A 15,399-nucleotide genomic window follows, 5' to 3' on the forward strand; every position below is an offset into this window, starting at 1 on the left:
CGGTTAAAGTAATCCATTTCCAACTTATATCTGTCGTCTAGTAGTCGAAAACCTTCAATCTCTTATAGCTATCGTGAGGTGAACTTTGGGAAGCTAGATATCGGTTTAATTTGTGATAGTGCTGATTTTATTAGAAGGGCTAAGATCTCTTCTGGAATGATAACCGCTCACACACCTATCAATTCGCTTTTCCGCATGACTGATTGGTTGTCATATTTTTTAGTTCGCCAAATTGCTACATATTTTGTTACTATAGTAACAACTTTTGTAACAATTTCGTTTGAGTTGCTTGTTCTACCACAACTATCACATTACCTTCAATCCCATCTTCTTCCTACCATAGCTGTCGAGGTTTGATGTGTTGAGTACAATTGACTGTCGTCAGTCCCGAAGAGAACCTATCACTTTCCTTTCTAAATCCGTGGCACCATATACGATATACGGCCTAAGTCCGTGCTGAACCCAAATAACAAGACACAACAGATATTTCGTAAGTAGACGAAATAACAGTATGATCCACATATCATGGAAGATTTTCATGAGTGATTTACAAGATAACAACCCTCACATGCAGAAGAGAAAATCCATACCGACGTTATTGCAAACGATTCTAAATTGCATAAACTGTCCTCCAAAACCAATAATTGTTACCACCTTGTAATATTAGCTAGAATCTTCACAAGACCCCATGCCCAACCCTCCTCCTTTACGCGGGCTTGGGATTGGCAGTGGCCCTAGAAGAGCTGCAGATGGAGTTAATGTTTAGTCATCTGGATACCGTTTTTTCACCAGCTCCTTATATGGGATAGATTTGTCAAACATGTGAATCTGTCAATCTGTCCAGTTTATGAGGATCTACAGAATAAACTTCCTATTCAAGCTGCAACGCTGAAATCCTCTACTTGCTTATTTTATAAGAAATACCTTCAGTTGCCTTATTTTTACAGTCCTACGCGTTAGAACGACGTTCTGTTGTGTAATACATTTGTATATTGAATTTCAAAATTAAATTGCTGAAAAAACACTGAAAATATCTTGAATGTGTAATATGATATCAGAACCCATGGTCTGAAATCAAGAAATACGACCACCACCTTTTTTATCAACGAAATGTAAGGAAATCATTTCGGAAGTCCACGTTGACTTTATAAGATATGATTCCTGAGATAAATATTCTTAAAGATAGTTTTGAAGTTAAAGAAACGACATCAGTATTTTTCATACACATGGTTCCCTTTATCATTTTGAAAAGAGCAAGAACAAAGATTCTAGCAGAATAGCATGAATTCATCAGTATTTTCGACCAAATATTACGCAGCTTTCTTACAGTGGACAGAAGACATTACTTTTCAAACACAATCTACCACTTTTTGATTAGACCACTTCTAAATAACATTTAAATCTTACATTTCCCTTAATTAGAGGGCACAGGTAGTTTATCCCCAAATAAACAACAGAGAAACTAAAGAGAAAAATGGTATATTATATACTGTGTTCAATGTACTGTTGTACAATTTGTTTTACCAAACCCAATCAATCACAAATAAATGATGACGCCATTCTGTGAAGAAGTTGTATTTAGGAACATACAGAAACACTTCATTCATTAAACAATCTCTAATGCAGATATAAAAATAAACCCCGAGGTGAGGGGACAAGTTACTTGAGGACAAAATCTAAACCGACTTAAAGAAATCATAATAAGTTTCAAAGTAAATTATTGCAAAAATATTCATACAGAATCTCAGGATAAGCAAAAGATCTATCAAAATATAGGTTATTATAGAAAGAAATCTATGTCTCCATTGCTACTGGAGTTAATTCACCGTAGACCACTGGAGAATTTTCAGAAATGCAAGTACCGTCATTTAAATTTGAATTATTAGGCTCCGTTGTAGGCCTTTCAGGTAACAAAATATGTAAGTAAGGATGTGTTATATTTACTGCACCCATAGCTGAAAGATCTGTATAGATTGCAGCATAGGTTTGATGAAACAATAAACCATCACCTGAGACACGACGACAATCCACAAGAATTGAACCAGCTAATGGATATAACAATACTCGGAAAGCAGTTCCTGGATGTTCCGGAGTTTTGATATCCACCTGTAGATTGAATGTGAAAGTTATGTGTATGAATAACACACGATATGTACGAAATGAAACACAACCAATTAGAAGAGGTTATTTTACAAATTATTCAATAGAACCAACTAGTAGGAAGTGGTCGATGCAGTGGGATATGACAAAAGTCATACCAGTTAGCGTTATAGACGGTTAATTAGATTTTAAATGATATGCTTGGAATTTACTCCTATTAATGTAGATTAAAATTAAAAATGACAGCATACACTGGAAGATAAGGTTACAAAGAAGAACAATTCATAATGATAGTGAAGTCTGTTATTAGTGAGATCAGAAATACACATATAAGAAATTGCCAAAAACTATTTCATACAGATTCTCAATAATTAATGCTAAACAAAGTATACAAGATACTAATGGTAAAGATTAATCTCTAACTTTGCTTTCTTAGATGAGTTATACTCATCAAGTATGTCAGCGATAATAGATGCGAAAAATATACATAATGTACTTAGTTCAAATACTCGGGCTGTACTATTTCAACTCGGTAAAAAAAATTATATGGATGACTCCACGATAATATAAACTACGCTGTAACTACGGAGTGGAATGCACACCATTATTTGTAAATTTTAAAAATCGATGTAACTTAATCACCAAATACATGTTCTTAAAATGGGCTGAGATATAATGTCTATGTGAGAACTCAGTTCGATCTGAAGGTGATGTATGGTTTAGATCTACCACACAGTTGTTGAAATCAGAATGCTTTAGGCACTAATTTACTGCACCAATGTCATTTATAATAACTCTAGAAATATTAAATTTAATATAATATTCAGAAAATATTCTAATATAAAATAACAATGGTTGATTCCTCCCTATTTTATTTGAAATCAGAATGTTAACAGAGTGACTAGACGTACAAGTAGGTTATTTGATCCTTTGATTGTTGCCCGCAGATGCCTCCTTTGAACAACGACAGCTCGAATGACTTCCATTGTATGTTCTACTGAGGAGAGTGCTGAAAAGAATCGAGTCATACGGCGCATGAGACAGGAAAAACCAAGCCGATCCTTAACGTAATCAATATCTCCAACCATCTGAGACGCCTGAAATGATAGCCAAACACAAGAATTCAGCAAACGGATGTTAAATAAAACTGTTGTGTGATTCCGTCTTTTTGATAGTATAAAAATCAATGGCTTATAACACTACTACATTAACACAGCATATTCACAAGTTGAAGAAAAAACTTACCATTAGCATACTGTCAATATCAGCCGGTTGAGATAAGTGAAGATTATTTATAATAGAATCTAATTGAGCATGACAAACTGGCGTAGGCTGAGATGAAGGTACTGAACAGTAAATAATGAAATGAAGAACAAAATAAACCAATGATTTTAATAATAAACATCATACCTCACAAGTAACACTAAAACAGTAATAATAACTACTGATAATCCCAAGGTCGATAAACGGACAAATGACTGGCTTACGAAAACAAAAGAATTACAAATTTCGAAATCAAAATAATGATACAACTGACTAAAGTATGTATAAAAGCAATGAAGATATGTGAACTACATGCAAGAGACTAATGTCATCAGAATGTTAAGTAATTCATCTACCAAGTGCGAAGTTTATAGACTCGGCAATTTTGAATCACATTGGTTGTGTGAAAGTTATTAATACTACTATCCAGCTACTAAAATCGAGGTGTCATCACCAATCAGTTTTTAAACAGAAATTTTTTCCAGCTACCTTAAGGATTATTAGTATCAATATTTAGCGAAAAACTGACCAAAAAATTATGCACAAACCTGGCGCATCTCCTTGATAAGTGCTGCGTGAAGTATTGGTACGGTCACTGTTTGGTACGACGGTATTTACAGATACACCTGAGTCTTGTCTGCTTCGCGGTGACGCAACAGGAGTTAGACGTCGGGCAAGACCAAGGCGATACCAAGGATGATTTTTAATGCATTCAATAGTAAGACGATCAGAAGGTCGATGAGCCAAGGCTCGTGTGAGAAAGTTGGCTAAGTCAGGAGGAAGTCGGGAAAACACAGGACCTGTGTGCAAATCTTTATGTTCGGTCCACTGGCGATATACAGGATCGGATGTATAACTGGCACGTGACCAACAACGTTGACCAGTGACAGCTGTGAGAAGTGTAACACCAAGTGAGAATAGGTCAGCAGGTGGTCCAAAGTAGGGGCTAGATAAAGAAAAAATTTTTGAAGCAGTGATATTTACGGTGGATATCTAACAACAGAAAACAACTCAATCGTCAAAAAAAATTTTTTCGATAGACATCTGAAGACACTACTGTTTGTACATAAACTCCCATTAGTCAAAAACATCTAACAATTAATAACACTTTGCAACGAATCAACATATTAATGCTTCGTTATTACAGTTATATCAGTGAAGATATTTAATTCTCTAGTTCTGTATATGTAAAATAGCGACTAGGGAAAGAAGGAATAACGGAAATTCTTTGTTTTCCACAACGAAATAAACTAGGAACTCTCTTAAGGTGGAAAAAGTCTGATCTGTGTCCACCTATAATTGTTTACCATATGGGGAGCACTTTTAAAGTAAAAGTCTGCAGTCTCATAAACGAAAACATATGATAGTCGTATATCTGATTGAAACTAGTTTTTTTCCAGACAATAGTACAGAGATTGCTACAGTATTTGTCTACTTTTTAAATTAACTTCTATTAGATAAAAAGTGAAAATTAGATTATAACGGACAGCTTCAAATATTTGTAGCTTATACAGCACTAGGTAATTGTAAGCATTACTCGGAAGTGATATGTTGGCATTATATTCGAAAATCCAGAGAGGAAATGAAGGATCTGAAAAAATTCGTGTAATATTAAAAAATAGTACAAAGGTATCTTTTTTATACGAAAACTTATCACCGATAATCATAATCATAATGATAAGTAAAATATGTAATTACTTTTTTCCAAAAACTTCAGGTGCAGCATAACTTGTTGTACCAACTGCTCCTTGAATAAGTTTTTGTTTTCGCAGATCTACAGCCCATCCAAAATCAATCAATTTAGCTCTATCCTTCTTTGTGAGCATAATATTTTCTGGTTTCACATCTAAATGTGCTATTTGTTGATCATTATGAAGGTAATTCAATGCATCTAAAATCTGTGTACAGAAAGAAACAAACTTGAGGTTATTGACGCTGAATATTAAAGTAATCGTTTTTATATGAGATTGATTTTTTTTTAGGCTTTTATTATATATGAAAACAACGATTAGGATTTAGCTTGAACGTTGGAGTCGTGCATTTCAAACTCATTACACTTTCCAAATCGTAAACTGTACTTACCAGTCAATGTCTAGAATGATACGTAGATTATTAGTACTTGTATTTCAATATTAAGTAGATTTCATCTTTAAACACTAAGAACCTCCAAATGTCAAAGAAAGCCCCCAAATGCCCTGGTACGGCCGAGAGTGGGGAGAGTCCGCTCTCCCTCTCGAAATGCTCTCACATGGCCACGCGTATATAGCCTCTGCCAGGGAAGTCCTACTCACTGCCTTCTCGTGGCGGGGGTGTTGTTTACGAAAACGAGAGGACGAAAAGCGAAAGCGAATGTCCGGCGCTTTAACCGGATTCCAAATCAATGGTGCACGTGGGCTCCAGTATCCTGCGGGAACAAATGGCGTATGAACCAATTGTTGGTCGCCGGCTTCCGTGGGACTGCATCTCTTGACGATGCTCCACTGCCTTGTGGATCAGACCTTCAGGTCGGAGGCTCGGGGTGTAGCTCCCTAAGAAAACCACCTGCTTCGGTTTGGGCACCTAGGCAGTATCACAGCTCTCACACATATCGAATGAGATTTGTGTGGCGCATATGTATTTGGTGCCTCCTTGTACCAATATCTATGTGTTAAAATAAATAATAAATAAATGTCAAAGAAAAAATCCACAATAACCATGACCAGTAGTAAACATACCCAACTGAACTGTTTCTCAAGGAAAATGGTAATTTAAAATAATAAGCATAAAAAACTAAATGCGTGATTTCATCTACAAATATTGTGGTCAGTTTATGACAATGTAAACCATAGAAACAAAAAAAAGTTGGCAAAGTAACATTTAATGAATGATTATTTACCCATGTTTCTGATAGGTATTCATTGCATTGTTCGTTATAATTATGCAAGTTCTATATGTATTCACCGCTATCAAATATACTAAATACATATCGTCTTTTTAATGATAACAGTCTGAACAGTTTAGAATTAGACGGTATCATGTCTACTATCTACCATAAATAGAATGCATCCAATATACAAAATATTAGTTATTCAAAATAGAAGAATATTCACGTATTCAAATACCTGCGCATAGTATATAAACATCTGTTGAACGTGTAATCCTATACCAATTGGAATACGCTCAAACAATTCGCCACCAGGCAATAATTCCATAAACATAAATGTGAATGTAGGAGTATTTCTGTAAGATTAAAAATAAAGAACACAACGAATTTCATTAGTTATAATATATATGTGTCTGGAATATTAGTCTACTACTGATAACGCAAAGAACAAATTAAAATACGTCATAGTAACATTTAAGCAGACCCGTCAAGTCATACATCATCAGGATTTGCACAAGTTTTCTGTCGATATTAACAAACATACTTGACCGAGCAGATAGTTATTGAACCACTGAATTAAAAATAATTGAAAAGATTTAGAACCTTGGCAGATTGAGACATTTTCCCCATGTTTTAAAGACAAGTAGGAACCCATTAAGAAACGTTAAATATACGGAAGCAAATCTAAACATGGTAAAACTAATACGACATTTATCATGTACGAAGAAAGATAAAGGATAAATCCATTAGACGTTACTGCGAATCGAATAAAAACACACTTACGTAACTCAACTGTTGTGGCCTAGATCCATTTATCTGTTTCATTCCTTTTGAAATGGTATTATTTTAATTCTTTCACTTCTTGATTTCACTCACTATTTTAACATTGTCTTCGGATTACTCTCAACTGCGGGTATCATTCTTGTCATTACTGTTATTGAATTTTGATAGATTAACCAAGTGGTTAAGCAAATTTGATAAGACTTTGTGTTAGATATGCATATTTCTATTAAGCACATATTGCTTTTGAAATTATGTAAATCACCTTCAATTAAAAATCTTTTAAGCAGTTGGTCGGTTCATTCTCAATCACGACTTATAGCTACTACACATATATTTTTTTGGAGGAAACAACAAACGGAGACGATTAGTATAAGTCGAAAACTAAACAGGATCAGTGTAAAAAAAGTTCTTTAGATATCTTCCGAAGGATGTTTATCTAACTTTTAAGAGAGTGTCTGTGAAATGCAGTCCACATACAAAAGCAATGTGAAAACATTTTCTAACAAAACAGAACAACGCTGCATTCATTTTATAATATATATTAAAAAACAAACATTCGTTAACGAAATAATGCCTACCTGATTCCATATAAAGTGGCAATATTGTGATGTTTTAAGCGTCTTTGTAACTCAGCTTCTTGGCGAAGTTCCGCCCTAACTTGTGTTACATTAACTTCAGTTTTTGCATTACTACGAAGACTGCTTTGACCATATACGTTGACTACTTTTGCTGCTAAACAATCCTTAGTATCAGGATTGACAATTAAATATACTCTTCCAATTCCACCTTCCGCAAGGCAGTGTGATATTTGGTATCCTGGAGGCAAGATAGGTTGTGCTTCAGCTTTTATTGACTAAAATATTTAAAAACAGTAAAAAACGAATATTTAAAAACGATAATAAAATAGATGACATATTAAGTCTACAGTATGGATCAAATAGAAATATGAACTGATAAGAAAGTAAAACGGATTTTGCCACAGACGATACAAAATATTCTCAATCATGTAGAAATATTCAAGGCCTATGTGAAAAGAAGTATATTACGAATGAACCTCCCTGCTTAGGGATATGCGTTCCAGTTAAAAGACAAAATAACAGCAGGATAATTTAATTCTAAATTAACTGGAGGTTGAGTTGAGTTACTTCAAGTTTTTATTTACCTTAGCTTAACCATGATCTATTTTTTTGTAGAGGTCATAAAGAGCAAGAACTTAGTCCAGTATCAATGGTTTACTAAACGGAAACACAATAAAGAAACGTTGTAGCAAACTGAGAGATCCTCCAGTGCAATGTCTCAACACCAAAGCATCGTTTCTCCAGGCAAACCCCAAGTCAGTTTCATTGATATGTTGTTGCTTCATCAGTTCAGAAAATTATGGTGCACCTATAGCACGATTTAAAGCAGTCATTTGGATTCGATAAGCATATTCATACTGTATGATTGACTGTTCCTAGCTGAGAATGCTTGAGAAATTCACATATTATTGCTATATCCATAGTGCAGCTTGTATTTTTCGGTAACACTAAGTGATAACAAAGTTTGATAGTAATTAAACACACAGGAAGTTTTCGTACAATCATGAAATAGGAATACGCTTGATCTACATCATTTCAGGGGTGCTAACTTAAACCGGTGCATGTCTGTACTGGGTTCTACGTTTATTATGACTATAAGAACTAGAAATGAACCATAAAGAAAGGAATCATGGGAACACGACGATTAAGTGCCGTACCATAAAACAATTGTGAATTACTAATACTATCGTGGTTTTCTACAGATTACGTGGCTCATTGAGTCACAATGCTTATATGCGGAGTCTGAATTGCAACCTGTGATCATTTGCGAATTGAAAGAAAAGCACTAATTCTAAATTCTTGCAAAGACTAACTTTCACAACCTGACAATATTTCTAAAGTTAAAGGATATGACATAAAAAGGAACACTGAAGAAATTAATGTGGAGCACCATTTAATTTACGTACCAACACGTGAAGTATTTGTCAATCATAACTGTAACTGTACATATTTGATTTAATTCTTACTCACCTTCTGAATGGATGTTTCTTCTGAGTCTTCTGAGTTCGTTGTCACATCAGGATTTGCTTTGTCCAGTCGGGTAATGTCTTCAAGATCAATGGACTGCACAGAATTGCTTAACTCGTCGGCATACATAGCACTGCAAACCAGTAACAAAGGGATAACGTATGTAAAGATTTTAGTAGTTATTGGTATCCTTAAGTAACTACTGCTAAGTGTATATAATGAAACCCATTGAAGTTTGACATAAATACAAAGCACAAATGAAATTAAAAACTAAACATCCAAACGTGGACGGTCTTACGAATACCCTGAAAAATTTAAATACCGGATTTGCTGTGATAATGAAAAAAGTATTTTATTATAACTACAGTATACAGAAAGTTGGGAATATATCTGCAAGATTCTTTATGCAAACACCACTTAGTAGAAATACATTTTATTTTGAATCAAAGTTATACGAGGATAGTTCATGCACAGATCCCTGGTTAAACGAATGCAATGACATGAACGGCGAGATATCTGGAACATTTGATGGCAGGTTTGAACCTACACTGAATGACTTGTAATATTATATAACTGACCACAGATCCAAGATATTTTTTTCCCAAAGGTTACTGGAAATGTCACTGGAGGTACCTACTAGACTCTTGACTTCAGATCGATTACGTTAGAATGATGGCCGGGAACCCAAAATCGTTAAGATAGATCAAAACAACTTTCAGGAAACCATAACATTCCCCTATTTTGGTTCCCACTAGTTCTCTTCATTCCATGCAAGCTCATCTGTAAAAAAAGTACCATCATCTTAGTTTCCGATTTTTAGTTTAAAACATCTGTCGACAAATACTTCATTAAAAAGTCAGCAATCAGCAATGCGGCTTAAAAGCCTATGTGAAATGACAAGATTTCTTAAAGCCGACCTTTCCGCTTTACTATTGCATACTACTACAGAAAACAGCTAACATTACTTTTTCCAAATATACCACGTAAGATGATCCGGATGCTAATTAAAAGACAGATGTATTACTCAGCAGGTTGCGTATTTATTCACGACAATAAATAACCACCGAACAGAAGATATGTTTCAGAGAGTTACCTGATCGATTGCATCCCAGTGAGCAATACTGATATTAGGTATAGAATACTAATAAGTAATAAATTAGTCGTTAATGACTAACATCATTTCACAGGGTCTTAGGATATGTCGTTTTCTCGCTTACCGCTCTTCTTGACCCATTATGATCTATAGCATAAAAGTGGATTGGGATAAGATAATAGATAACCAGACAAAGAACTTGCACGAGTTCGGTAAACCATCAACCCTTAGTCTGAGCCATGTATGGAAGTGTGGCTTGTATGGCTGAAGTCCGATGATATGACTCGCGATTAGTCTTGTTGACTCCCATATATTCACTTTCTTTTTTACTGTAGTGTTATACACCGATGTTTCCGCCTTCTTTATTATCTGTCCAGACTGCAAAACTAGGAACCAATATTTCTTATATAGGGTTTGCATTTAGGAGACAAGAAATAGAGTTTGGAAGTTTCCAAACTTTTGCCAAGAAAAACTAGAAAACTGAATTTTGTTTTAAATAAAAATAATATATTTGTAATATCCCAATGAGTAGAAAATTGGATTTTCTGACGTTTCGTGACTTAGTGTAAGTCACTTCTTCAGAGAATAAATAACCAAATTAAAATTAATCCAAGTTTTGTTTTACCTGTTCAATCACATATCTAATTAGAAAGTAAGTTTTTGAGAGGCTAATTTAAGAGGCTTTTACACTCAGAAGTATAATAACGAAACTGAATACTAGCACACAGAAAAAAAACAGACAAAGCAAACAGTATTTAACAGTCACTTCACTTAAAAGTTCGTAGTAGACTTCGGTACGATAAAATCCGTTCAAGTAAAGAGCCTTTAAAAGTGTGATATACTTGGTAGTTATCTCTTCTTTATAACACTATGTTATCATGGAGTTCTGAATGACAGTTAAACATTTATTGTTTTAGACATGAAGTGCTTTTTATTAAGTATGAATTGAGATTATATTCGCGGACGAGTTATTGTGAGACTTTTACAAGACCCATGTTTCATCCAGAAAAACATCTGCTGACACATGAAGACAAACCTTTTGTTGTCTAACTAGGCTGGTTAACCTCATACTTCACTATGGAAAATGATTTTAAGAGTCAATATATTTGATGCTTAGTAATTTATTGCTGTTTCACGAGAATCTACGAAGGAACTATAGAGAGTGATCTGCAATGATAGCAAAGAGTATCGGGTAATCTAATCACGCTGAAAATGTCGCTGGCCTGAATGGATTCTCACTAATTCTAAATCCAAGGATAATTAACTTTTAACAAATTTTAGAGACAGGGAATTGTATACTTTATTAGCAGGGTTTCAAGTAATGACACGAAGGTTTATATTATCTACTTCAAAACCTCGTCCTGTTACCAGATATAAACATGGCAACCTGAAAGTGTTGCTACTGCCTATGACAACCTACTACAAAAAGTTATGATCGACCTTGGATATTATGGTTGTACTTCAAACGTTTTAACGAAATCTACTTCTGTACCACGAATCCTTCAGTTATGGCGGTGACTAGGTTAATACGCCCAACAATGAGGGAAAACAGACGAAACATATTTGGTTTGGTTAATCATATTTCCATCAGCACCAGGCAGATAAACGATTTTTTAGTGTTGATCGAATAGTCTAGGTCCAATTTATATAATTGGTTAGTCAAGGTTAAGGTGAATTACCAGCTCTCTTATGACAGAGAATGTCCTAGCAGAACACTCCATAGTCCCGTATCAGAGCCTTTGTTTATTTATATAGATAACCTCCGCAGAACTAATGTTAACCGGTTTTAACTTAAGTTATGGAAAAAAATCACAACTAGAAGAATGAAATAAGATTTTGGGATGACCTGACTCGAACTCGAAGTCTAGTGAAAATGTCGTCTGTTTGATGAGCACTTTTATCCTCTACAGAGTGCAGAATGAAACATGATATTGCCATTTTTGAGGTAGGGGGCTGGAAAAATTTTGAGAAATAAACGGAACGTTTTACCGTCAAACTAAACAAGAATATTTCTCAGAGTTAATGTAAATTTGGCCCTAAGTGAATTAAGATCACAGTTAGCATATGATGTTGTGAACTAGCTGAAGAATGTCGTCTCGTCGATAGAAAGTACTGTCTACATATTAACGGTGTCCATAGAAAAACAAAACACTTCACTTACAAGGACAAACTGAACGATACAAACTCCCGGGCAAATCTGAAAACATTAGCCGTGAGTTATTCTAACAAAAATAATATTCTATGGCCTTCTGCATTGGGGGTTGAAGATCATGAGCGAACTGTTTTGTCGTAACTACAACACTAGTTTACTTTTGCCTTTAAAATTATTCATATGGTTCAAATAGAAGAAGCCTTCGCTTAACGGGCTTCCGTGTCTAGTAGCAGCGGATCACCAATATCTCCAGGCAGGAATCTATGTATATCAACAACAAGAAAGAAATTGGTAATTCACAGTAAGATACCATCTTTAGTCCTTAAGAATATGTCAAGTTTTCTCTCAAAGGACTCCTGGGAAGTCGCCTGGGCTAGCACAGCCGGCAGCGAATTTCAGCATTTGACTACTCTTAAGGAGTAGAAGTTGTGTCGACAGTCTGTTCTGCTCAGTTTTGTCTCCAGTTTCCGGGTATTACCTCTTAAGTTTGTGTTGGAGCTAAACTTAAGTAGGTGTTTTAATGGATGTCCAGAAGAGTTAAGGATGCTGTAAGCCATTGGAAGATCACCTCTAAGATGCCTGTAATCTGACGGGTAAAGATCTAGTGATTAGGGGCGCTCTTCATAAGGTTGGAATTGGAGTTCCCGAACTGGTTTCGTGGCTCGCCGTTGGATAAGTTCCACAGTTTCCTTATCCTTTTGGAGTGAGGGAGGAGAAACTATGTTTCCGTACTTTAAATGGGGACGAATGAAACTGTTTCAGGTTATGTGGAAAGGCATTTTTGTCACAGTTAACGTAAGACTTCAAATCGTAGGGTACCAGCATTGCTAAATCTTTTACCAACTTAGGATACTTCTAAACGGGAGTTGCCTATATTGTATCTGTAGTCTGTAACATGTCTCCGATGAACTACTTTACACTTTGAAGTGTTAAAGGTAAACCTGTTGTTATCTGCCCAACTTCGAGGTCGAGTCAGACCCTCCCGAAGTATCAGTATATCATCTTTGTTGAGTATTTCTCTCCAAAGCTTCACATCATCAGCGAAAATTAATAACTCAGACGATACTTGTTGTGGAAGATCATTTATACAAATCAAGAAGAGAAGAGGTCCTAGTACTGAGCCCTGGTGACTCCGCTTGGACACTCTATAGCCCGAGATGAAGTGAAGTTAACCCTGACCTTAAAATGTCGATGTTTAGACATGAAATGAACCAATCAATTGGAGGTGATCTGATACTCAATCGTTCGAGCTTATTGATAAGACATATATGGTTTACCCTATCAAAGGCTTTTGAGAAGTCAAGGTAAATGACGTCAACTTTCCCTTTGCGATCAAGGATGGTTGTCCATCTGTCCACCTCAGTCAGAAGGTTTGTTACACAAGAGTGACCCCTCCTGAAAACATGCTGTTGGGGTGAAAAGAAGTTTATGGATAATAAATAGTCGTGTCGACCATCGCATATCAATGACTCAATAACTTTTTAAGATATAGAGTGAGGAGCCACCGGTCGGTAGCTTGGGGGTTCTTTGCATCGACCCCCTTTGGATATTGGTGTGATGTGAGCCAGCTTCTCAATTTCTAGCAATGTGCGTCTGCTTAGCGAGTGTGAGAACATCACACTAAGCTGTTTCCCTCAGTATAGCAGAATGAACAATTTCCAGACCAGGAGTAGTGTCATTTTTAGGTGCTGCAGTTTCCGGTGCACCAAGCAGCTCTCAGGTTCGCTTCGCAAAGTCCTGTACAGTTGCAGGTGAAGTTTTCATCAGTAAAGTTGGTATGTGTGGGTTGAAATATCCGAGAGTACTGTTCAACCAGGAGACTAGCGGTGTCACCGTCGTTGTTGGTCGGGCTATTAAGACCTAGCAGTTGGGAAACTCCACTTCGCGCTTGTCGAATAGAGGTTGCATAACGGAATAAGCTTTTCGAATTGGGGACAAATTTATCGATTAGTTTTATCTGCTACTGAAGCCTGTCTTCTCTTATTGCCTTTGTGCATACGTTACTCATATGTTTGTGTGGCCTGTACGCGCCGTTGTTATCAGTTCATTTGTATTCTGCCCGACAGTGCCTTTTGGGGCTTAGTGCTACCAACTTGTGGCGGTGGTAGGTTATTAAGTGTATCACATAATACTTCCATTGGCAAAGCTTTGAGTTTAGATGACTCATAAAAGTTTTTTGTATCTCTCAGTTGATTGATGTGTCTATTAACTAGTGTGTTTTCGGCCGTCGCTTTATACAATATCGTCCCACGTCTTTTTATAATACATCCAAATATCCATTTTGGCTTGCCAGGGCGGAAAACACATGCATAGAGTAAGTCAGCTGCTTTAAATTCTCGACTCTTCGGGCAATCCCCTTTCTTATTTTTTGTGGTCCAATCATTCTGTCTTTCGGGTTCAAAATATTAGAAAGTGTTTGAATTGGTCGACTAAATATGATTCCGGCCAGTGATTTCCCGTCTTGACAGTTTGAACTAGGTGTAATTCTATAAGAAATTAGAAACTGTTGCAGAGCCTCTTTTACATTATCTTCTCGCACATCAAAATATGGTTAATGTTATCATTTTTTAGCTCGGAATCACATATGCAAAATAAAGAGACAATTCTAGCCTACTCAAAATGGGAGTTTGTAGTGGTATTGGAGATAAACATACAATCCTCAAAGCTGAACGTGAAATAACTGGGAAACTAGATATCCAACACTTAACACGAAGAAAAGGCAAAAATGGTGAACGCAAGACTATTCAATCAGCGGATGACATGGCTCAGCCCAGCAGACGCGGTTATTCGTATAACTTGCCTTTGTTCACATTAAATATATAATCCTATGTTCAGGCTAAATGTGTTCTTCAGAAGTACTGAGTATCGTACTGGTAATTGTTACGATGCAATAAGTCAGTGTAAACAATGGTGTGGCTTCCATGTAAGGCCTTATAGATTGGGCAGTCACTTAATATCATTTCTACAATTCTACTATTTGGTTTATTATTATTATAGTACTAATAACGAAGTAGACCAAAGTTCTACGAGTTAACATATTTGTACGATATATGGCTGTTAAAGATTCACAGATGGCATTCGAAGTCACATTTTCATTGAG

The 15,399-nt window shown here is 35.8% G+C and overlaps 1 protein-coding gene across 1 annotated transcript; it reads right to left on the reverse strand.

Moving 5' to 3' along the window:
- Positions 1 to 1,794: 1,794 nt before the first annotated feature.
- CHEK1 (Serine/threonine-protein kinase Chk1) lies at positions 1,795 to 12,338 on the reverse strand (the record flags this gene model as incomplete). Its single annotated transcript, XM_012936600.3, has 9 exons — positions 12,309 to 12,338; positions 9,058 to 9,187; positions 7,588 to 7,862; positions 6,465 to 6,582; positions 5,062 to 5,261; positions 3,912 to 4,309; positions 3,346 to 3,446; positions 3,012 to 3,197; positions 1,795 to 2,106 (listed from the first exon to the last, which is right to left on the reverse strand). The coding sequence occupies exons 2-9, from the start codon at positions 9,181 to 9,183 to the stop codon at positions 1,795 to 1,797; spliced, it is 1,716 nt and encodes a 571-aa protein (XP_012792054.3). The 5' UTR covers positions 9,184 to 9,187; positions 12,309 to 12,338.
- Between the last annotated feature and the right edge of the window lie 3,061 nt (positions 12,339 to 15,399).

The sequence above is a fragment of the Schistosoma haematobium genome, chromosome ZW, assembly GCF_000699445.3.
Source record: "Schistosoma haematobium chromosome ZW, whole genome shotgun sequence".
NCBI classification, from domain to species: Eukaryota; Metazoa; Platyhelminthes; class Trematoda; order Strigeidida; family Schistosomatidae; genus Schistosoma; species Schistosoma haematobium.